Raw genomic sequence first — 24335 nt, forward strand, 5'->3', positions numbered from 1 at the left:
TTTTTCAGTCTAGTGCTTGATTTTGTGTTTCTACAAGCAGTAAGTGTTCAAGTTTCTCTAGTTTCCTGCATTCTGGAGCACACACACTGCTCCTGTACTGACTTATCCACCCCGTGGTACTCTTGAATTTTGTAATTCTTTCCCTGTACAGACAATCCATGAATGGCGTGGCTCTCACACTAGCCTCTGTGACTGTGAAACAACGAGGTTCCTTGGTTTTATTTTACTTTCACTGTTTCTGTGGTGCAGCGCTGTCACGCAGGACCACGCAGATGCCAGGCAATGGCTCTTTAACTACACCACTATCCTTGGAGGTTTTTCTTAAAAGGTGAAAATATACTTTTCACTAAGAGGTCGATTGTAGACTGAGAAGCCACCGCGAGTCACCAGGGTACTGACCTGCAGGGACTGGTTCTCCCTGCCTAGCTCCTGCACGGCTGCAGTCGTATTATCCAGCTTTCTTTGCAACTCTAGTACTTTGGTCTGAAGCTTTTCTATTTCACCTTCTCCTTTAAGACATCTAGAATAAAGAGTGAAGAAACATAAGTTTTCAAACATTATCAAAACCCTCTGGAAAACAGGTAATGGACTGTATTAGTAATTTTAAATCTACATTAGTCTGTATGGGTTATTGTGAGGGTTAAATTTTAGACAGCGACTTAAATAAGTTCTGAAAGTACGAATTTTTCTCTCTTCAAACTGCGGAGTGTGATGAAGCTTTATCCCTTACAAGGGAGTGAACTGCCTGGGCCGAGCTGGTCACCTTTCTAGCAGCGCTCTCCTCTCATCTTGATTGTTCTGCACCGTGGCCTCTAGGACGGCAATTTCACCCCGTAAGTCATCCGTTTGCTTCTCAAGCTCAGTAGTTCTCCGCTGACTAGACTGCCACTCCTTCTTCACCGTGCCTAAATTTTCATTCAGCGCTGTAATCTGCATGGTAAGCTTAGTCTCATTTTCTTCGTGTTTCTTCATTCCTGCTTCCTTCTCTTTTATTTCAGAATGCTGAGAAAAGAAAAAGAAAGAAAGCCTATTATAAAAGCAATGTGAAATACATTTCAGGTAATTACTGAACTTAGAGTAATACCGATATAGCTAATACTGCTTCTCTAGGAAAGGAGACATAGGAATGCACTCCATTAGGCCCTAATACAACAGGTATTATTAGGGGGCACAAACGCCCCAACACCGCAGCCATGGGGAGCAAGTGGCTCTTAAGACCAAGCTGAAGTGACGCAGGTTGCGATTCTTTTTTCCACCAAAGCAGAGGAAGAAACACACGGTTAGAGACTGCAGGATGCCCTAGAGAGAAGGCTGGCATTTCCTTATGTCTTTCACTACATTCTTCAATTTCTCTATTTTAAAGGAAATCAACGCTTCTGAACTGCTGAACTACAATTGGAAGTTTTCAATTAAAACATTTAGCCATCAAAATATCTGGGAATATATGGAGTTAATTCAATAAAGGAAAGCTAGATGCTTCCTCCTTGGCACGCACAACTTAGGGAAGGAAAAGCCGACTTCTGTCACTGTAATTCCAAGCTGAAATTTCCATTCCCCTCAACAATTTCCATTCACTTTGGCCAACAAATGAGTTTAACATGATTAGAGTTTAAGCCATTTACCTCAGTCTATCTGGCCATGAGTTTATTTGGTTCCAACACTAAAAATGTGTTAAAATTGTATTTTAATTTAATTTTCACTTATGTAAAGCAAAATATGGATACAAAATGCTTCTAATGACACTTCAGCTACTTAAGCAAATCAGACTTTAAAATAAAATGCTAAGAAAGCATTTGAATTGTAACTTCTAGGTAGAAAAAAAGCTTTCACTGGACTGACTTAAACCTCTATTACAAAACATCTTCCCATCCTTAGCTCACTCACCAGCTTAGCTTCTTTCTCACTAAATGCTTTCTTCAGCTCGTCTCCTTCCCTTGTCAGCTGCTCCTTCAGCATCTGCTGATTTCTCATCTCCTGCTCCACAGCAGCCTTCAAGGAATCTACTTTTCCTTGAAGTTCTAACTTCTGTTGAATCAAAAGCTGTTTGGAATCCTTGAGATTTGTTATCTCCTGTTGAGAAGGCCAAGATATAAATCATCCTTAACAGTAAACATTTCAAAAGGTAGCTGAAGTTTATGCAATTTACCACAGCAATGAGTTTAACCCTTGTGAGATTCTTCGAATTCAGTACACAAGCGGTTTTAAAGGCACAAGATTACTCCCTGCTCAGTTATCATTTAACCAGTGACCTGAGACGCACATGTTCTGCTTCTACGGCCAGGACGTGAGCAACAATCTCTGCTTCCTACTCTCCCCTTTCCCCTTAACAAGCGTCTACGGGCCATCACTGGACACTGCGCACGGCACTATGCTCTGAGCACACAGGGAATTACATACGTTCCTTTCTCTCAGGAAGTCACGTTCTAGAAGAACAAAAGGACAGGAGACAGGAAATCACGAGGCAAAACGTCAGCTATGGTGACAGATGTACAAGGAGAGCTCTCAAGAGCAAATCGAGCTTTTTTTTCAAGAAAATGAGTAGCATTTTATAAAGCAAGTGATAAACAGTCTTCAAATGATGTCCTAAAGAATTTTAGGAAAGTATTGAAATGAACAGAATCCCTTAAAACCTTGTATTTTTACATTAAGTACAAGCATAATTTTCTGAAGACTGTCTTTACTACCATTTCAGTGAAATCTAAACTCTTACTTTGCGTCATTTAATGATCTGAAAGCATAAGCAGCATTGCTGCAGTGTTCTGGCAAGAATATCTGTTAAAAACAACTGGCCTAGCATAGAGCAGATTCTCAGTCTCTTCAAAAGATATGTTTAAAGGACAACAGTACAACATAAAAGAGAGGAAAACCATTTAGCGTAACATACCTTCATACTTTCTTGCTTGTGGGACTTCAGTTCTTCAGATAATTTAGTGATTTGTTTTTCTTGTCTACACTTAATTTCCTCTATTTCTGCCAGTTTAGATTTTTCATTGACTAGTTCTTTTTCTTTCATTGACTGTAGAAAAATAATTACTTATTAAACAATAATTTTAATCTGTTGAAAATAAAAGTGATGCATGTACTGGCTAAGAGCTCTGACCTGACAATCGTCAGTATTCTAAAACTCAGAATTTAAATAAAAAAACAAAATACCTTTTCTTTTTGCACATCTTGTAGTGTTTTACTCTGTTCCTTCAACTGTTGCTCTTTCTTTGCTGAATCCTTCTCCATTGTAGCTTTGGCCGTCTTTAGTTCTTGAATCATTTTATTTTGGTTTCCAATTTGATTTCGGTTTGAAATCAAGTCCTCCTGTGCTAGAGAAAGCTTCTCTTCTACAGACTTATAAAAAAAATTCCTAAATTATTATGTGTCAATTTAAGCAAATTTCACCAAAAAGCCCCAGCTAACATAAATATTGTAGAAAATAAGACACAGTAACATATCACAAGGAGAAGTGCCGACCGTCCCTGCTTGCCACTTTTGACATATGAGCACCACAAAGTTAACTCAGCCAAGCCTCCACGGCCCAGCGTGATCCACAGCTGCTGCAAACCCGGGCAGCATGTTACTATACTGAATACTACAGGGAGCTGTAAGACAAGGTACATGCTTGTGTCCAACATACCCAAACATAAGGATGGTCCAGGAAAAATCTAGGCAATAGGAAACGCTCACTGCCATGATAATCTTTGGGACCACTATTGTCTATGCAATCTGTCATCAACTGAAACATCATTAGGAGGCAAATAATTGTATTATAGAACGATAATACGTTACACCTTTCAGTAAGCTCATACAAAAAAGTCCTGAAATATTCATGCCTATGAAAAATAATAATGATATAAAATATTTCACAATATTAAATAATTCTAAAACTTCTAGAGAAAATCTAAAACTATATACTGAGTGTTCATCACACCTCCAGCACTAGCTAGGTGTTACGAGAAATATCATGTATCAATAGAAACCATATAGAATACACTCAGAAAACATAGGTATGGTTGGGGAAAAGACAGCAGGAGATATAAAACAAAACCCTAAAAGATACAGTACATGTGTATGTCTATGCATATACAGGTATAGTAAGCTCTATGATATGGCTTGTCATGCTGAAAACTTTAATGGAAGTTTACTCTTTACCAATTGAATTTAGAATTACTTCTGATATAAATTATAATTTTTAATGGCTGTCAGAACAGGAAACTCCTTAAAACTTTTTTTTTCAGGTAAGACCAGAGTCATCTAGCTCTTCATTAACCAGATAGCTACCTGCTTACTGTGTACACTGTTAAGGAATAACGGGGAAGTATAAGATGGTCTTTAACTCACAGGACAAGCTCAGCAGCCTGAAGAGCAGAACCATCATGTAACAGAAACCGTGCAGGGTGGTACAGCACCCATGTGCCACATGCCCAGAACACAATGAGTGCACCCCCCTTCAGGGAGAGTGGTGTGCAGAAGGCTCCAGAATATTGTGGGAACTGACCTGGGCCTCACAGAGGGTAAGAGCAATTTAACATGAACAGAGTGAAACTTGCACAGCCCAGCTGCTACGGCCTCAACGGGAAGGGCCTGACGAGGACTTGCACTGAAGGCCTGCGGCCAGCTGAGGGCTCTTCAAAACTGACTGCACAATAAGAACTCCAGCCATTGACAGATCTGTGATGCACCAGCATTCCTGGGAGATGTCCAAAGCAGGAGATGGGACCAACTTGCAGGGACTAGGTCACAGGATGTGACCCTGGGGCCGGCATCGTGTTCCCAGTGCCTTCCTCTAGGTTTGTCCCCACTCTCTCTGCTGACTGGCTACCATTAGATGAAAAGTGTTCCTCTACCATGTCCTTCCACCATGACACTTCTGTTGTGCCACAGGCCTAAAAGCAACAAAGCCAGCTGATACCACACTGGATCTCTCAAACTTGAGCCAAACTGAACCTTTCCTGCTCTAGCTGTTACTTCAGGGTTCTATCCCAGCAACGAAATCACACACTAGCCCACCAGCCTACAGCAACCACTGTTAGGTAACTGTGGTCCTAACCATACTAACACCTATCAAGGCTTGCTACAGCTGCTGTATCCTAACATTCCACAATAATTCTAAACGGTCCAAAAACCTCACAATGACCATGATTTATAAATGTTCAAACTCACGGCCTATAAAAGTTAAACTCACAAAACCCAGTGATTAGCTTTTTATAGTCAAACTTAAACCAAACTAATTCATGAAGTCCTTTTTGGTACCAGGAATCAAACTCAGGTCCTTGCACTTGCCAGGCAGGCGCTGTGCAGCTGAGCTAAATCTCCAGCCCGTGAGCTCCTTTATGAAGATGCCAAAAGGTACTGCTCTCCCTCCCTCTGAACATCTACCCATGCCACTGCATGGTATAATGCCGTGAATTTTACATGTTTCTATGCTTCTTACTGTAGACTGCTATTTTATCTTTCTTGTTGTAGATGTTAACTTTGTTCAACATGTCTTCCCTTGGATAGCCTCCTTCTTCTAGTCCACGATTTTGCTAGAATTGTTACTGCATCCATGTCCACCTCAATAGGTCTGTATCCCTGAGGGCATCAACTACCAACTTTGCCACTGACTCCACCAACCACATTACAGTCTTCCAGCGAAAGAGGAGTTCTACAGGGAACAGCCAAAAAGTAATGGCTATTCAGCAAGTTTTCTCATTCTTTCAAAATAAAACCTTTATAATTTCAGTTGTTACTTTTTCTTGATGTGTGATAGGATGGTCTAAGATGTGGTATTAGACTACAAGGATTTATATTTAGTTCCAACCTATTGCCCTAGAATTTTCACTTCACTCACAGTGTAAAATCCTACCTGTCCCTTCTTTTAACAAGAAAGACTAGCACAGAACACAGCAAATGTGCAATACCCAGCCAACAAAGGACTTCCTAAGTGCTCCAGCAGATGGGGCTGCCAGCACAGGTCAGGACGCTGCCTTCCATCTCACTGGCATCCAAGCACAGTGCAAAGTCGCCCAGAGCAGGCTCAGAGAAGATTCTGAATCTCTGCCTCTCTTTCATAAGCAACATATAAAATCCCTGCATCTAAAGAAAAACAATGGTTGATGACTATCTCTTACTTTGGTCTATATATGTCTTGTAAACTTTTCCAGGATTTAAACATTTTTTAAAAATAAACAGTGCACAGAATTCTCATTTTAGAAGCACTAATAAAGAACTTATAAAAAGTTTATTTTGTCACTAGGGAGATAGCTGAGTGGCATAAGCACCTGCCACCTACCTGCCTGGCAAGCGCAAGGTCCTGAGTTTCATCCCCAGTACCAACAAAACAAGTTTATTTTGTCAAAAATGAAAGTCTAGTGAGGTGGTGGCCAATGAAAGCACAGGCAGCTTCGAACCAGAAATAAGATCTAACCATGTTCCGCTATCGCACAGCATGGGCCTGCCCTCCCCTGCGGAAGACAGCACCCCTAAGCAGCCCTTCAAGACCTCATGGTTATAAAGTGCTGTGCCAACCTGTCCCTGTTTTTCTTTTTGATCATGTTTACAGCTGAATTATTCTTTCAGATATGAAATTATTACCATACAATATGGCAAATTCTTGTTGACTTAGTGAAAGTTCACTTAAGAACTGTAAGTCCTGTTACTTGGGCATACTCTGGGTAAGTAATGTATCAGTATAAACAGTGACTTCTGGAGGATTTTTACCATCAACCATTAAGTTTCATCTTCTTCACCATGCAAATATCCTTCAGGTTCCCCCACTTTTCACCACTTGTACCTTCCTGTCATTACCAGCCTAAACCATCACTCTGCACTTGCACTACACCAAGGGGCCCCCCAACCCCACTCCTCACTCCGCAGCCAGCCATTTGCCTGAGACACAAACCTATGGGACTCCTGTCCCCGCTCCTCGTTGCCTTCAGGTTAAGAGCGCATTCCCCCCTCCAAACCTTCCCCGCCTTACAAGAGTTGTAAAGAAAATAATAATAATTTAAGGTCATCTAAACGTCAAGTGCGGTTTTTATTTCTTGTCATATGGGCCCCCCTACTTCTTCTTGCTAGCTCTGATCCTGCAGATCTCTCTGCATACGATGTAGTGTGCACTGATGCGCTGGGAGTCTGCTTTACCCAGTCTCATACTCCTTTCTCAAATCACTATCACTACCTCTCTCACTTTTCTAACCAAACAGACTGCTCAAATTCGTGAAGAGAGATTATGTCTTAATTAATCTCCCCCTCTAGTCAACCCACGGTTCTTTAAACTACTCCAGGTTAAGTTTCCTAAAAGAATTTTCTTCCTTTTATCTTCCTGCCTAGATTCTTCCACTTTTTCCTCAAATATAAAATTTAATTGCCTTTGCCAGGCAACTGAGGTATTTGAGAATTTAACCATAAGCATTCAGCCTAATGCGACAGCACTCTGGAAGGCATCACTAACTCGCCTTCCTCTGCCCTCTCTCATGGAGGCCACTTTCCCCGACACACCCAGAGTGACCTGCTCTTCCTTGGTTCTCTCTGCACACAAACTGTGCCCATGCCTCAGGACCTTGGCAAATGCCATTTCTGCTATAAAACCTTCCTACGTGAGCTATGAATACATACATGCACTGTGTTTATAAAATATTTTGTGATTCTCAGAATTTTTCAATAGTGTGCCTTAAAGAAAATAAAATCCCAAACATGGAAAAGAAACCAAAAGCATATCTCACCTCCGCAAGGCAGGAAGGGTAGGGGAAAGGCTGGCTGGATCTTTTGTGAGAAAACACCATTTCTTTAAAGAATTGATGCCTTAACATTATATAAAAAGTTTACTCTTTTTTCATACCAGTCATTTAAGGTGATGCTCTATCTAATAAACAATATTACCCACGGCAACATTTCTACACATTGTTAGATAATTAAAGTTAATGGAAGTTGAGCTATAATCTCCTAATTTTAATCATTAGGCACTAGGAATCTTAAGAAGTTGACACATTTAGAAAACTAAGTCAGTATTGTCTGACGAGTAACAACAAAATTGTTCACATTATTCACAAATGGTTTCAACTTACAATTCCTTAGTTCAACAGCAGCCCACTTTTGAGACTATCTGCAAACACTTTGGCCAAACTCCTTTGATAAGTTAATGGTATACCAATTAACATATGCACCAAATTGTAGAGATTACATTTTAAAATGCCCACATTTATGTGCATTGGTATTTCTTTACAATAAAAAATCTTTTTTAAAACAAAAGTAAAAACCTAGAACTAAAAAGTATCATATTTCACAGACATTACATTCTTGTCCAGAGGGCACAAGGAACCACTCAAGGACTGTCCGCAGACAACCTGCTGAGCTCGCACGCTATGCGGTGGCATACTTTACCTTCAGATCTTGCCTCGTGGCTAGAAGTTCAGATTCCTTCCCGTACAAGTCAGACTGAAGCTGTTTCAGATTCTCCTGGCACTTTTCATAGGAATCCTGTAACCCAGACACCTTCTCTTTCTCTGCTGCAAGCTCCTGGGCTGCCTGCGCTGACTGTTGCTGTAGTTTATTTTGAAGCTCTGCCTGAAACATACAGCAGATATACATAAAAACCGAGTTACAAATACAAATATGATATTCATACCACTAAGAAGATCCAGAAAACAAGGTGAAGTACATTTATGCCCTGAAGTTCCACTTCGATAATTTCTTGTTTTATAAAGTGAAAGAACTACAAAATTCAACACATTCTATTTTAAAACTATAAAATGGAAAAGCAAATGAAGAGAAAAATAGCTCTTCTCTGGGAAGTCCTAAGTATGAGGTTTCAGGAGATAGATGATGCCCACATTCTGATGGAAGATGCAGTGCTAGGTGCCTCAGAAGACATAGTTTAAGGCTGAACTAAGAAAAACTTCATGAAAGAAATTCAGACATCACTACCGTGTTGTGTTGATGTGCAATTTGTACTCTTGGAAATGTAAGAATACTTTAGGATGTTTCCACAGGTCATCTTTATCAATAACAAGGTAAGGAAAAAGTCTCAGAAAGGTCCAAACTTTTCTAAAACTAAATTCATTTTCAAAATTTGGAGATACACAAACATTACTAAACATTATTAAAATATATGCATAGATTAGACCCAGGCCTAGTGTGTGAGTGAGACTGACCGGGGCTCGACAGATCCTCATTTGACCCAGAACCCAGGCCAGGTGTGTGAGTGAGACTGCCCAGGGCCCACTGGATCCTCATTCCACCCAGAGCTCAGGCCCACATGTGAGAACTTCCTTCATCAGATAGGCCTGGTGTGGAACCCTGCAGCAGAATTCCCTGCAGAGAGGCTAGAGGCAAGACACACCCAGCTCATCCAGGAGCAGAACACCTTGCCAGAGTGGCACAGAGGGTTCACCTCCAAGGGCTGCAGCAGGAAGAAGTGGAGCACAGCAGCCAGACCCAAGCCACACACACCTGGACAAGTTTGAACTTGGTAGATCCTTGATACTGTCTTGTAGAAATCTTCAATGACCTTTTAAATGGGTTCATCTAATATATTTTACATAGTCCTGCATAACTATCACTTTGAGAGCTCTTTATTCTTTATCCAGGACCATACAGCAATTTCTCTTGCCCTCTAGATTATGTTCTTTGTTATTTCCTATATGCTACGTCTGGCAGTATTAGAATATTTTGAGTTTGTATAACTGGAAAATATTTTACTTTCAGTTTTCAAAGGTATGTTTGCTAAGCATAAAATTCAATGAGAACAGATCTTTTTTTTCTTTCAGTCCTTTGAATTAATTAGTCTAGTTTCTTACATACTTGGTCTTTTTTTTTTTTCTTTCTTTCTAATGTGGAATAAGATGTTATCTAATTTTGTTCTTCCAGAGCTAATTGTTTTTATGTGTATGCTTTAATGATTTTTTTTCTTTATAATAAGTTTTGGACAATTCATTTTTGTGGATCTTGGTATGATTTTATTCAAATTTCTTGTGCAAAGGTTCATTTTTTCTTGGAAATGTGGTGCTATAATTTCAACTAAATTCAGAAATTTTAAATCTTCAAATATTTATTGCCTACCCCTTTCTACTTTGAGAATTCTAATTATATAAGTTTCTTGAGTTTGGCACAGAGTAAACTATTATATGACTGATATATAAATTCTTTCTTCTTCATTTTTATTTTACACAATTTTTATTGTTACATTCAAGTTTGTAAATAATTTATTTGGGGGCCTGCCCATTAGCTCAGGTGTTTAAGTGCCTGCTGAAACAAAGCAGTCAGGCTCAGGATGCTGTGGTTCGATCCCCTCATCCTCAAGCCAAACCAGACCTGCCCTGAAGGCAACCTGAGCGGTCCAAAAAATTTCTGACAACAACCCTATACATCAAAAAGCTGTGACTTTTGCCAATAAATGACATCACCAACTACCCACATGCACAAACTCTCACCCACAGCTATCCTTAAACCCTCTTCGCATAGCCTGAGAAAGTCTCGGTGACTCAGCTTCCAAACCACGCCTTGGTTATTCATGCCAGCACCATGTACTATCGTTTATTCCAATACTTCTCAATGCCTTCCCTGTTTGCTCCTTTATCTCCCATAAGTCAAATCACAACTACCTGTTTAAACTCTCCATTCAAACTCTCCACTAGGCTCTCAATATCCTTAAAATGAAGTACTCTGCTCTGTTCGCTCAGAAACTGAACAGTCGCATGCTCTTAAGGGGCACCTCCTACTCCAGGTGGAAGGATCCTTGGTGGGCCCTCTGCCTGCTCCCTCCAGCACACTCAGCCTGCGCTTTTCTGTCACTGCTAACTTGCAGACTTTGTCCCCTCTCTGGAGCTCCTGGTTCCTTCTCCCAGCTTGCTCAGCCCACAGTGATTCCAGAAGCTCCCAGGAGACAGGAAGCCTATCCAGTTACACAGGCTGCTCCACCCCCAACCCTGGTCTGCTGCAAAGCAAGCAGGGCTGACTAGGAGTGCTGGCTGCGCCCATCCCCAGCTTCCTCCCCCAGAAGGGTCTGACATAGGGCAGGTAGCTAGGCCTCGGGCCTGCACTGGGCTCTGCCCTCCTGGCTCAGGATTCTGTTGCTATCACCTTCACAGATCCTGGGTCATGTTCAGGCAGGGAGACCATGGATCCACCAGGGTTGGGAACGATGGCTCTAGAGTAAACACCCGCTGCAGTCACTCCCCTCACTCCTTTCTCTGATTGTTCTGTGCTTTGCACAGGGTGGCAGCATTTCCAGGAGCTGGGCTGGGATCCTCACCAGGGATCCACAGCATGTCTGCTAATACCGGCACAGATGCTGGTCCTGGCACGGCTCTGCCACCCTGCGAACCTTGGCGCCTGCAGACCTACAGTGGGTGAACACCTGAGCTGACATGGACACACCTTCTTAGTCCAGCCTTCCCGAATTCTGCCCACTCTCCCTTCTGAGTCTGCACGGTAGTGAACACCTCCATCACCTCTATGAGAGCGCTCCAGCTGACCTCAGTGAGGACCACAGAGCTCTCTAGGAAGGCTGTGCCTTCACATCTCCCACATTCATTCTCTTTACATAATTGCTGCCTGGTTAAATGTAAGCTGCTTGAATTTAGAAAACCACATCCTACAGTGGCGCATACCTGCAATGCTAGAAAAGATTGGCGACGTACTCCACACTCCCTCTGTCCTGCGCAACGTCAAGAAGAGTGATCCTGATTTGGTGCCCATCTTCTCATGTGAAAATGAACTATTAATAAGAACACTGTCTCTAAATCTCAGTTCTCTGTGTATCATCTAATAAATGAGTGAAATCTTAATTTTAATGACCAAGGAAAAGTGCAAGGGTCATATTTTTTTTAAGTTATGATGCTATAAAAATAAATTTCTTGGGGATATTTATATGTGAAGATATCAAAATGTTGGAACAATATGTGTTGTGATAATTATATCCTGATTTTTTTATTATTTATAACACATAGGACAAATTAGTCAACTCTTGGTTATGTTACTACAAAACTACTCCTTTGTGATATAAAATAATAGTCATAAATCACTGTTCAACATACAATGTATACTGATGGTTTTCTAATTCAGATTTCTTTTACTTTAGTAGTACAATAGCCACCTCTGAATGGCATGATATGGTTGATACATCCTACAATTAAAGATTCTACTTTTCTCCACAGACCAAATAATACACATGTGCCAACAGTGGGAAAATACATTATATTAAATATTTTACATTAAGTACAATCAATTTTCAGCCCACTGCTGTTCTATACAAATATTAAAACATATTTAGGAATGACTGATGGTTCATAATAAATTATGCATTTAATATTAGAAATGGAAACCTTTCTGATGTAGCAAAACATATCAGATAGAAGAAATCTTACACTAGTAGCTTGCCATGGTGGTGCTGCCTAAAACCAAGTACTCAGGATGCTTAGCAGGAGGAATGCTACAGCTTTGAGGCCAGCCTGGGATATATAGTGAGTTCAAGGCCTAAATTACTTAGGAAGACCCCTTTTAAAAACAAACAAAAGAGTACAGGATCTCAGGATAAATCCTGAGAGGATTTCACTGACCTTCTCAGACCCAAAAGCTACAACTCTTGTTGCATAGGTCCTGCTTTACCTTGGTCTTAACCATCCAGCAGGAAAGTATGAAGACAAAATATAGGAAGCAAAGCCATGATGTTACGTTGAACTGTGGGGGACTCGGGTCAACAATTTCTGACATTGCCAGTTAAACAGAAGACCCAATGCTATTATGGGCTACTGGACTCTTTTAGAATATTTTGCTGCGGGGCCGGGGAGATGGCTCAGTGGAATAAGCGCTTCCCTGGCAAGCGCAAGGGCCTGAGTTCAATCCCCGGTTCTGCCAAAAAAAAAAAAAAAATTTTGCTGAGTTTACACACCTATAATATTCAAATAACGGAACTTAACAAAAAAAGGGTATACAGATGAATGTCCATTTTATATCTGTGCGTTCAAAGTGGTTAGGATAGATATATAGTTACATTCTCTTAATGAATAGAGGGATTTGTTCTAACGGTGTTTGTAGATAGGATCTCAAGTCCGCATCTTGTACAGCAATTATCCACTAAGAAGAATGTGTGCAGTGTGTTAATTACTGAAACTGTCCTAGCGATTGGATTTGAAACTGTCCAATTGCTATTTGCTTATCAATAAAATTATGAAAAAAATAAAAAATAAAAAGACCTAATCCGTTAAAAAAACAAACAAAAGAAGAAATATGACACAATTGATTTTTTAAATATATCTTACTTTGTGATATTTGTTAATTATTTTTCTCTCTCTCTTTTTTTTTTTTGCAGAACTGGGGATTGAACTCAGGCCATTGCACTTGCCAGAGAAGCACTTATTCTACTGAGCCATCTCCCCAGCCCCTATTTTTCTCTTAATAAAAATCATGTTTTGAATTTATTTAAAATTTTTCTAATACACTAGAAATACCACTTGAATAACTGCTTTAACCTGAACTGTTAGTCATATGATATTTTACAAAAATGTACTTCATATTTATTAGACAAATGATTAGTACTAGAAATTTAAGAATCCCCTGATAACATAGTTACCGTGAATGGAATTCAGGCCTGGATATTTAATCACATGATCAAATATGAGTTAGAAAATTTCTGAGCACATGCAAACATTCTTGATACAACTCACCTGTTTCAATCATATTATCCTAACTGTCAACATTTTGTCCCTATGAAAAGTAAACTGCTTATTAATACCTTCTGTGAAAGAGCAGTTTCAACTTCTCTCTGTAGTGCTTCTATTTGCTTTTTCTTCTGTTCAGTCAATTGCTTTAGCTCTTTTATGTTGCCTTGAAGTTGTTTCTGTTCTTTCTCCTTTTGTTTTAAAGTACTTTGGGCCTGTACACCTTGTTCCTTAATTGAACTGAGTTCCAAAGTCAACTGATGAGAAGCCTGAGAGAGAAAAAAAAAAATGTTTCCCATTTATTTACTCATTTCAAACACATTTACTGGGGCTCGGGAGCCAGCTCAGCCACATAAGTGTCTGCCTGGCAAGCTCAATGTCCTCAGTTCGATCCCCAGTACCAAAAACAAACAACAACAACAAAGCACATTTACTGAGTACCTACTACACATGCCAGCCACTGCTCATGGTAAGAACTACTGGGCCTGTCGGTCACCAATGACCGGTAATCAATAAAAGAGAGATACGTCAGCCTTCCACTGTGTTCAGAGCCGGCACCATTCACTATTACGAGCCGGCACCATTCACTATTACGTGACAGGCAAGTTAATCTGTATTATTTGTTTAACGCTGTCTTCCTTTTAGCTTACACATTCAGACAGAGTGGTGAATGAGCTGGATCAGAACGCCTGCCCTCACACAGAACAGGGATGTCGGCACGGAAGTTCACATTGCTGGACTGTCCCTGCACTTTCTAGAACAGTCTCAAATGCTGCTGAGCCTGCTGGCCGCAGGTAATCAGAAGGATTAGCTCTATTTTAAGTATGACACAAATGAAATTTCTTACAGCAAACATTTTAGTGTAAATCTATGCACTAAGTTACACTGCATAACACTTAATCTCACCAAATCTACTCTTTTCGCACTCAGTGCTGGCTGTGCTTCTGCTCACCCGGAAGTCACACGGGCTCTTCAGTGGCCAAGGCCAACCGCCATTTTCTGCCTTTCCAATCAAAGTCATAAATTCATGATTTATGTATAGTTTATGAAAACTCTAGAACTACATTTGAGCATCTGACCACACTAGGCTACTTTTCAAAACCTTTTTGGTGCTATATACAGATGCCTCAGCTTATCTCAATGCACAGTCAAATGTTTTAGTGCAAAACAGAACTAAGTATAGCAGTAAGTAGGCCCCCGCTATAACCAATGAGAAAATAACCTCTAACAAATGGGCTCCTATTTTGCTACAGGCAGCATTCTGAGTACTTTACATTAACGCATTTATTTCTCACAATAACTTTACAATGGATTCTATATTAGCCCCACTTCATTTTTGATGAAAATGAACACCAGGCTGGGCGTGGTGATGCACACCTGTAATCCCAGCACTCCAGAGACTGAATTAGGAGGACTGTTGTGAGGTCAAGACCAGCCTGGGATACAAAGTGAGCTCAAGGCCAGGGTGAGCTACATAGGGAGACCCTGTCTCAAAAAGACAAAAAAGAAAAGAAATGGGAAGGCTAGAAGATTAAGTAATCTATAAAATAGGGGAAAACAACTTAACTAATAAACAGCATTGGCAGGATACAAATTTGAACAATTTTGGTTCAGAGTCTGGGCACTAAACCACTATAATCTGGTGACTTACATGGCTGGCATCTATAGTCCAAATGTCCTGTTTCAATGCACAATCAGAACACGGTGACATCAAACATTTGTCAGGACTATATTTAATTTATCAAATTAGATTTTCTAGAAAGCTATATGTCTAAACTATAGCTGGGAATGCATATAGTAACAGTATAAACTGTTACTCAAACATTAACAGCTATATACTATAGATTGAATTTTTTCATTCCTTTCCATTTCAGAGAAATAAATCTTTCTTTGACATATCAGGGAAAATGTTTTGAAATATGAAGGCCTATTATACATTATACATTTATATTACAGGAAAGATAAAATCTTACCTCCTTCTCTTTTTCAAGTGACTTCTTCAGTTCATTCTGTTCCCTTTGTGTACTTTCTGTCTGTACCTGAAGTTGATGCTTTAGTTCTTTGCAAGTTTTTTCCTAAAGAAAGGAGAAACTATATCATACAAAAAAAAAAATTGTAATGACCTTGAAAGTTTGTTTTACAAGCTTAGTAAGAGACACACAAATAAATTAAAATCACTGAAACTAAAATTGTTGATGAGTCAAAATGGGATAGGGTCACTCATTTTATAATAAAAACAGCGGAGTGTGGTAGCAAATACCTCTCATCCCAGCACCAGGAGCCTGAGGCAGGAAACTTGCCACAAGGCTGAGGTCAACCTGGGATGCACAGTGAGCACAACTATACGGTAAGACGTTCTCAAACAACCAATAAATAAATACAAGCAAATACACAACTATGCTATGCTTGCTAAGGATTTCTTTAATCAAATAGTTATAATAATATAGCTCCATAATAGAGAGTTTGCCCAGCATGCGAGAGGCTGGGTTCCATCCTCAATAATGAAGAAAGTATTTTAGAAATACTTTAGAGAACTTTGGAAATCATTTTCATGCCACACAATTACTTATAACAAACCTGTCAAAAAATAGAGCCATGAGCTACAAGAACAAGGAAAACAAACAGGTATGGTGGTTCCTGCCTATAATCCCAGCACTCAGGGGGCTAAGGCAGACAGGGCAGCACAAATATGGAGGCCCTTGGCTACATGGTACGTTCAAGGCCAGCCTGAACTACATGGCAAGGCCCTGTCTCAAAACAGAAGAACAAAAAGAAAATTTGAAAAAAAGAAAATTAGAAAACTATACACTAAAAAATAATCACGTATAACTGAAGAGAGAAGATGTTCAAACTGGAACTGTTTCCTCCAAATGTAGGAACACGTACTAACTTCACATGGGCTTTGCCCTGCCAAACAATTTCACTGACCTTCATAACGAGAAGGGAGGAGTCTTATTTTTGCTTTATTCTGCTATTTTGCATTACAACATTTCTAAGAACTCATTCCTCTTTAGGCATTTCCTGAGACTCTCCCTACATTTTAAATACGTTTTATGATATCTCTAAATATGGAATTTTCAAAAACTTATAGCAGCAGAATTAAAAGTAATTAAGATCTTCTTTGGAATATGTCAATAACAGCTCACTAGCAATTACTCACTGTGGAAATGTCTCCCTAAACAACTATGCTGCGGTCTCTCCCACATCTAACCTCAGACCAGCAGCAGAAAAGGACTGATACATCCAACTGAAGCTGCCCCTGGCCTCCAGAAAATCCACACGCACAGAGGTGCACACACCTTCCAGCCAGTATCTTCTATTCTATTATCTTTTTCACAGATTAAATAAGCCAAACTCCTCTCCTCAGAAAACTTTTAGAACATTTTAATGTAGGGTGCAAATAATCACTTCTACCTAAGAAAGTAAGCGCAGACAGGGAAGGGAAGAAGTGGAGGGAAAGCCAGAAGCAGTGAGACGCGTTGTGCTCACGGCGAGCTCCCCACAGAACGGGAACACAACCATCATGCGCTGCACTAAACCTTCAAAATTTTTCAAAGAATGTAAATGTAAACAACTAACCAAATCTAATATAGCAGCCTTTCCTTTCTGGTTCTCCTTTTCAAATTCACTTTTGGAGTTTTTCAAAGCATCAGATACTTTTGATAATTTGTCTTTTGCTGCAGAAAGTTCAGTCATTAGCGTTTCTTTCTCCACTTTCACTTCCTTCAGCTCTGTTTGTGCTGTTTGAATTCTGTTACTCAGTTCCTCTTGCTGCATCTTTGCATCTTGACTTAACTTGTCAATTTCTTGTTTCAGGACAGCATTTTCCTCCTCTTGCTTGGTAAGCATTTGTTTTGTAGTTTCAAGGGTTTCAGATTTTTTCAGCAGATCCAATTTTGTACTGGATACTCTAGGTTTTTAAAAAATAATTTTTAAGTGCACAATTTAGCATTTAAAGATGATCATAAATAATTATGGGTTTCAAGACATGTTTGTATGATTCAGAAATAAAAATAATTTAATTTCATAAAATCATAACAGAAAAATGCCTTAGAACATCTGACCAAATCACTGAATAGGTATAAGTGATTTTTTTCAAGTCAAATAAGTTAGTAATAAAACAAAATCGTCTAAGCCTCCTAACTTAATCCAGTCTTTTCCATGATAACAGATCCTCAAACAAAACTACACTGCAGGCCACGGAACAGCTGCAATAGCCAGAAATGGTGTTACATGAATCCAAGGCAACCTACTCAATATGTTAGTTTCCAACCACAAAAAGAACTTTGTTTCTTCCTTGAAAACATAAAATATGTTCTGTACTTGATAGGTGTCAAATATTAATATATAATTATATATATTAATTACATTAATATACATTAATATTCATGTAATATAACAATATATATTAAAAATACAGGAAAGGTGAATGATTTTTCTCTAAAACATAGCAGATTAGATGTGATTTTTTAATCATTTGTTCTTTGATAGTGGTTTTATACATCAGAGTAAATAAGCTATAAGAATGAGAAGATACAGCTTTAAGAAAGTTGAAACAGAATTTTTTATAAAATTAATTTATGCATATCATTCAGTAATAAAACCGTTTTAATGTCAAAACCAGACGTAAACTAAGAGTTTCAAAGTGCACATTATTTACAATCAGTATAAATTTAGAACCAGTATAAATCCAATAATACATTAAAAGGTTATTTAAAGACATAAGAATCACCCAAAATTCCTAGCAATACAGTATCAGGACTTTATTTGTATCTTGAAAATTTCCAAGTTTTAGTCCCAAATACATGTTTCTGGAACTGTGCTTAAAGAAAAAAAGCTGACATTCAATAGGTTCATAGCACAGTGTGCCGCTCTGGTTTTCAAGGTCGAAATAGAAAAACTATTTTTATCATGTTACCATTTAAATCTGGTTACAAATTCTGTAAGAGGCTGAGAGTGTCGTTCAGTGGTAAAGCACTAGGTCCTATCCCTGTTAACTAGGCTGAACCCTAAGCTCAGCGGTGCATCTTAAACCCCAGATATGTTTACATAAAATAAGAGTAAAAGGGCCGGAGAGATAACTCAGCGGACTAAGCAGCTGCTTAGGCAAGCAGCAGGGACCGGGGTTCAATCCCCCATACTGCATGCCACAATGGCCCCACCCCCAGGCTCACTGAGCTGGCCGCCAAATCTGGGCATGGTGGTACATGCCTGTAATCCCAGCACTGGGAAGGCTGAAAACAGGAGGATCACTATGAGTGCGAGCTATGTAGTGAGACCCTGTGCCAAACACATTAAAAAAAATAAGAAGAAGAAGAAAAATAAGAAAAGAGATGTAGCCTTCCTTTCCCATACAGTACCAAGATAATTCACTACTACCTAACGAAATCTGGCATCAACACTGATGAATATAAAAGGAGTAAGTGAGGACAAAAACCTTCACATTAAAAGGCTATTTTGGGGCCAGGGTGATAGCTCAGTGGAATAAGTGTTTGCCTGGCAAGTGCCAGCTCCTGAGTTCAATCCCTGGTACTGCAAAAAAGAAAAAAAAAAAAGGCTATTTGTAAAAAACTAATCCAAACTCAAAGGAAAAATATAGATATGTGGAGAAACATGAAATAGAAAACAAAAATTCTAAACTTTTTTGTAAAAATCTTATAAAACTGATAAATCTTTAATTAGAATCATTAAAAATGACAAATTATCACTATTAAGAATAAAAATGAATGTTATTATAGCTCCTACAGACATCTACAGTATTTTGAAACTTAGATGAAATGCATAAATTCACTGCAAGATACAAACTACCTAGCTGACCTAAGAAAAATTAGAAAATTAGAGTAACACTGTGTCTACACTTAATTTATTTAAAATTAAATTCTAAATAAAGCAAACAAAAGGGAATTTCAGGCTCAGCTTGTTCACTGGTAAATTTTATTAAACATTTAAGAAGTAAACAACCTTCATCACATTCAAATTCTGTCAAAAGTAGAGGAGGAAAAATATTTAATTCCTTTCCAGGGCCAGGAATTCTAATGAAACCTAAGGATGGTGTTCAAAGAACATTATGAACAAACAGCCTTCATGGGTCCTTGAAAACTCTTAATAAAGTGGAGCTATCCCTCAGAAGGCATGGAGAATGGGTTTGAGGACCCTCACATCAAGTCTGCAGATGCTCATCTGAAATGGTGTTTTCTAAAGTAACCTATGTGTATTCTCCTGAATACTTTAACTTATCTCTAATTACCTTACGCTACCTTAGAAGTGCTACATAGTTGTTGGACTATATCATTTAGGTAATGATGACAAAAAGTGCAATACATGTCCCATACAGTCACGACTCTTTCCTGAATGAACTGCACCCTCAGTTGGCTGACTCCGTACAACCCACGGACTGGGGGGCCCGCTGCAGCACTGACTCGAGAGCAACATGTAAAGGGCACACTACAATATGGTCAGGTGGAGGTGTAAAAGCAAGGCTGGTTTACTACGAGCAAAAGTGAACTGTAATTTCCCATACCTACAGACCAAAGAAAAAATATATATAATCATATCACCAGATTTTGAAATAAAAGTTGATAAAATTCAGGTAATTTTTAAAAAAACTTTTTTAAAAACTTAGGTATTAAAGAAAACATCATCAGTCTAGTAAGGTAAATGCAAGCAAAGTTTCTATAGCCAACCGCACACTTGATGAAAATTTATTATTTCCTGTCTAAATGACACAATGATGATCAATGACCATCACTGCAATGTTTGCTTTAATTGACATTCAAAACCTTAGCCGGCAATAACAAAGACAGAAAAGGCCTCAGTGGTGGACGCGGCCAAAATGAAAATAAAGAGCAAAATGGTTTTTTTGGTTGAAAACAGACTACCTGACCAAAATTTCATAGACCTAAGTTTTAAGTTCTTTATAGTGAAAGTAAACTTGGTCACACTACAATGACTTATTTTCAGAAACACTAACTCTCCTTGAAGAGAAAGTAGGAGGAACTCTTGAAGACATAGGGGTAGGCAAAGAGTTCATAAACAAAAATCAAATCGCATGGGTAATACTTAAAGGAATTAACAACTGGGACCTCCTTTTATTGAGAAGTGTTTGGACATCAAAAGAAATTACCAACAGGGGCCGGGGAGATGGCTCAGTGGAATAAGTGCTTCCCTGGCAAGCACAAGGGCCTGAGTTCAATCCCCGGTTCGGCAAAAAAAAAAAAAGAAAGAAAAAGAAAGAAAAGAAAAAAGAAATTACCAACAAAGTGAAAAGACAACCCACAAATTTTGAAAAAGTCTTAACTAGTAAGCACTCAGACAAAGGTTTTCTCTCTAGAACTAAAAAACATTAGAGCCCCAAAATTTAAAGACCCGATCCAGAAATGGGCATCTGAGATGAACACACACTTCTCAGAGGACAAAATTAAAGAAGCAAATAAATATATGAAAAAATGCTCCACATCACTAGCCATCCATGAAATGCAAATTAAAACAACACCGAGATACCATCTCACCCCAGAAAGAATGGCTATCATAAAGAAATCACCCAACAACAAATGTTGGAGAGGCTGTGGGGAAAAAGCAGCCCTTCTCCACAGCTGGTGGGAATGCAGACTGATGCAACCATTATGGAAATCAGTGTGGAGACTCCTTAAAAAAGTAGGACTAGAAATTGCATTCAAACCAGCTATCCCCCTCCTGGGAATTTTCCCAGAGGATCTGAAAACAACATATCATTGTGATATATGTGCACCTATGTTTATAGCAACACAATTTGTGAAAGCCAAATCCTGGAAACAACCAAAATGCCCGTAACATGAGGAATGGATGAAAAAGATATGGTATTTTTATACAATGGAGTATTACTCAGCTATAAAGAATGATAAACTCGAAGCCTTTATATTGAAGTGGATGCCACTTGAAGATACACTCATAAGTGAAATAAACCAGACCCATATGTGTCTCCCTAATGTAAGACCTCAAAAGAAGAAATAAAAATAGAAAGGTATAACACAATTAAAAGGAAAGCAAAAACTTAAGAATTAAACAATGAAGAGAGGGCAAGGAAAAAAGACAGGAAACATGACAAGGGCAAAGCCATACATTTACAGGCACAAGATGGTTAAGGCCATGATCCTGAGAAACAGCAGCAGGTTTTGAAACTAGCACTTACTTGGTAGGATTCTCACCTTGACTAACTATATATGCTGATACCTATGAACTAAGCAACTGCACTGAAGATAGCAGTGTGTAATACTAGGGCCATGCTTGGAAGGCCTGTCATTCTGGTCTTCTAAATATGTACCACTTTTAATGTCATACTAATTACTGCTATACTGTCTCTCAAGTAAATGTTTGTTTTAAAAAAAAAGGGTAATAAATGAAAACAAGTGATAAGAAAAAAATGTCACAGGACACTCCTGCTACAATGCTGTACATGGTTAGATTTCTAAATTTCTGTGTAAAAATATGTAATTGTTTATTCCTACTTTTTAAATATTTTTTTCACATTCGGTAGGGATTTAAAGTTTAACATATCACTACTTGATGGAAAATACCTGTTCCATGTTATGTCTAAGATATCTGATATTCAGACAGGTTAAGCTCAACTGCCTATGTTATAGGAAAATAATATCATTAAGCTTTCCTTCTGGAGGGTTAACAACTTAAGTTTGCAGACCAAAAAATTAGAAAAAACGAAGGGCTGCAAGGACAGCCAACATTTTGGCCCTAGCCCTTCAAGGTCAGTGAGGACTCAGGACATAAGAGAACCTATACTGTAACATCCTGTAACTCAGTGGTGTCCCAAATTTCCTGAAGGAGATTATGGGGCCACAGAGGAAAGTGATCGACGATGTAGAGTGTGCCTAAGGAGAGTCACAGGGAAAGAAAACATTCTCTCATGCTTTCACAGACAGCAAATTGGTCAAGCAGTGGCTATGACTCATCCACATGGCTGACACTGACAAAAGATCTAAAAACTGCAGTACAAGGTTTCAGGGTAAAACCTGAGGGGATCTGACTGACCTTGTCAGATACAAAAGTTACATTTCTTGTTCTATAGGTCTTGCTTTATCTTGGTCTTAACCATCCAGCAGAAAAGTATATAAATGAGGTATAAGAAGTAAAGCCATATTAATATGCTGAGCTATAAAAGGCTCAAGTCAATAACTCTGACACTACCAGTCCTATGGATAACCCACTACTATTATGGTCTACTAGACTATATTGGATTATTTTGCTGAATTCATGCACCTACAATATTTAAATGGCAAAGAAATACCCATCTCTGACAAAACTAAACAAAAAAAGGGGATACAAATGAAGGACCATTTTGTATCTGTATACACAAAATAGGATAGATATACAGCTACTTTCTCTTAATTCAATGAGAAGAAAGACAGTGTTTGGATATTCATAGTGTTTGGACAGGATATCACGTCTGCATCTTGTCCTATGGATAACCACTACGAAGACAACAATATGCATTGTATTAATTATTATAACTGTCCTACCAACCTGTTTTGAAACTGTATCATTGCTATTTGTTTCTCAATAAAATTAATTTTTTAAAACTTCATTTTCATTCACATTAACGTGATAAGTTTGTAATGTCAACACAAAAGAAGCACTTAAGTCTTTCGGGCCACCACCAAGCTGGTAACGCTTAGCTCACAGCCCTCCCCTTAGTCGCTCACGCGTGCGAGGGGAGCTTACATTTCCTTCTGCGTTTCGAGCTGCTTGCTCAGCTCCTTGGTCCTCAGCTCCAAGCCCGTGCTCAGCTCTCTCCGCTGCTGCAGGTCCTGTAAAGCTTGCTCCTTGCTCGCTTTGACTTCAAGAGTTTCAGCTTCTAGTTTCTACGGAAGAAATACAGTGCAGCAGCCATTTCAACGTTGTTATCAATTGACTATTAAATATCATATACTGATAACTTTTCTGTTTAGATTAACACAACACAAAAATAATAATAAAAATGTATGTTGTAATAAAAAAAGTCATTCTAAAAGTATCACTGAAAAAAGAGGCTATTTATTTTAGAATCTTTCAAAGGGACCTAGCACAGAATTCACACATAACAAACACTGGATTTACATAGTACAGTCATTGTTTTTTAAAAAAATGTAACCAGACTCTCACGTGCCCAGTGAAAATATCTTTATATTCACAATTAGCAATGCTAAGATAGTTACAAAATACGAAAACTAAAAGACAGTTGCCAAGTAATCGTCATTATCTACTAATTCTAAACACAGAGCCAACTGACTTCTTGATTTTGCTTTATAATCTTATTTAGAAGTTATTGTTTTCTTTGGTGTAGTGTACATCTCATACATATTCACATGGGTATGTATTTTCATAAATTTACAAGATCAAATTGCTAACTACGAGTTTGAATAACTAAAAGCAGTATATTTTCTCACACAGTCATAATGACTGCACTTACAAGTTTTATAAATAAATTGGCACCTACGGCTCCTACAAAACCAATTTTAAAAATTCTCCTGAAAGAAAAAATTTTGATGTAACCAATTAATTCTACAATCTTTATATAACATATATGGAGGGCCAGAGAGACAGCCCAGTGGTCTAAGCCCCTGCCTAGCAAATGCAAGGGCCCAGGTTTGATCCCTGGTACCACATGCTGTGTTGATCAGGTTCTGAGTCAGCTACAGAAACTGGGCGTAGTGGCGCATGCCTGTAATCCCAGCACTG

General features: G+C 38.8%; 1 protein-coding gene across 1 annotated transcript in view; it reads right to left on the reverse strand.

Moving 5' to 3' along the window:
* Window positions 1–24335, reverse strand: part of Eea1 (early endosome antigen 1) — a 191134-nt gene that overhangs the window by 2822 nt on the left and 163977 nt on the right. Inside the window, exons 17-26 of the mRNA XM_012515041.2 lie at window positions 23340–23479; window positions 17208–17538; window positions 15602–15703; window positions 13703–13897; window positions 8353–8535; window positions 3154–3339; window positions 2885–3016; window positions 1885–2070; window positions 764–1002; window positions 400–520 (exon numbers count right to left, since the gene is read on the reverse strand). Coding sequence (XP_012370495.1) covers window positions 400–520; window positions 764–1002; window positions 1885–2070; window positions 2885–3016; window positions 3154–3339; window positions 8353–8535; window positions 13703–13897; window positions 15602–15703; window positions 17208–17538; window positions 23340–23479 — 1815 coding nt within the window. The remainder of the gene's footprint in view (window positions 1–399; window positions 521–763; window positions 1003–1884; window positions 2071–2884; window positions 3017–3153; window positions 3340–8352; window positions 8536–13702; window positions 13898–15601; window positions 15704–17207; window positions 17539–23339; window positions 23480–24335) is intronic.

The sequence above is a fragment of the Octodon degus genome, unplaced genomic scaffold (genome assembly GCF_000260255.1).
Source record: "Octodon degus isolate 3935 unplaced genomic scaffold, OctDeg1.0 scaffold00004, whole genome shotgun sequence".
Taxonomy (NCBI): Eukaryota; Metazoa; Chordata; class Mammalia; order Rodentia; family Octodontidae; genus Octodon; species Octodon degus.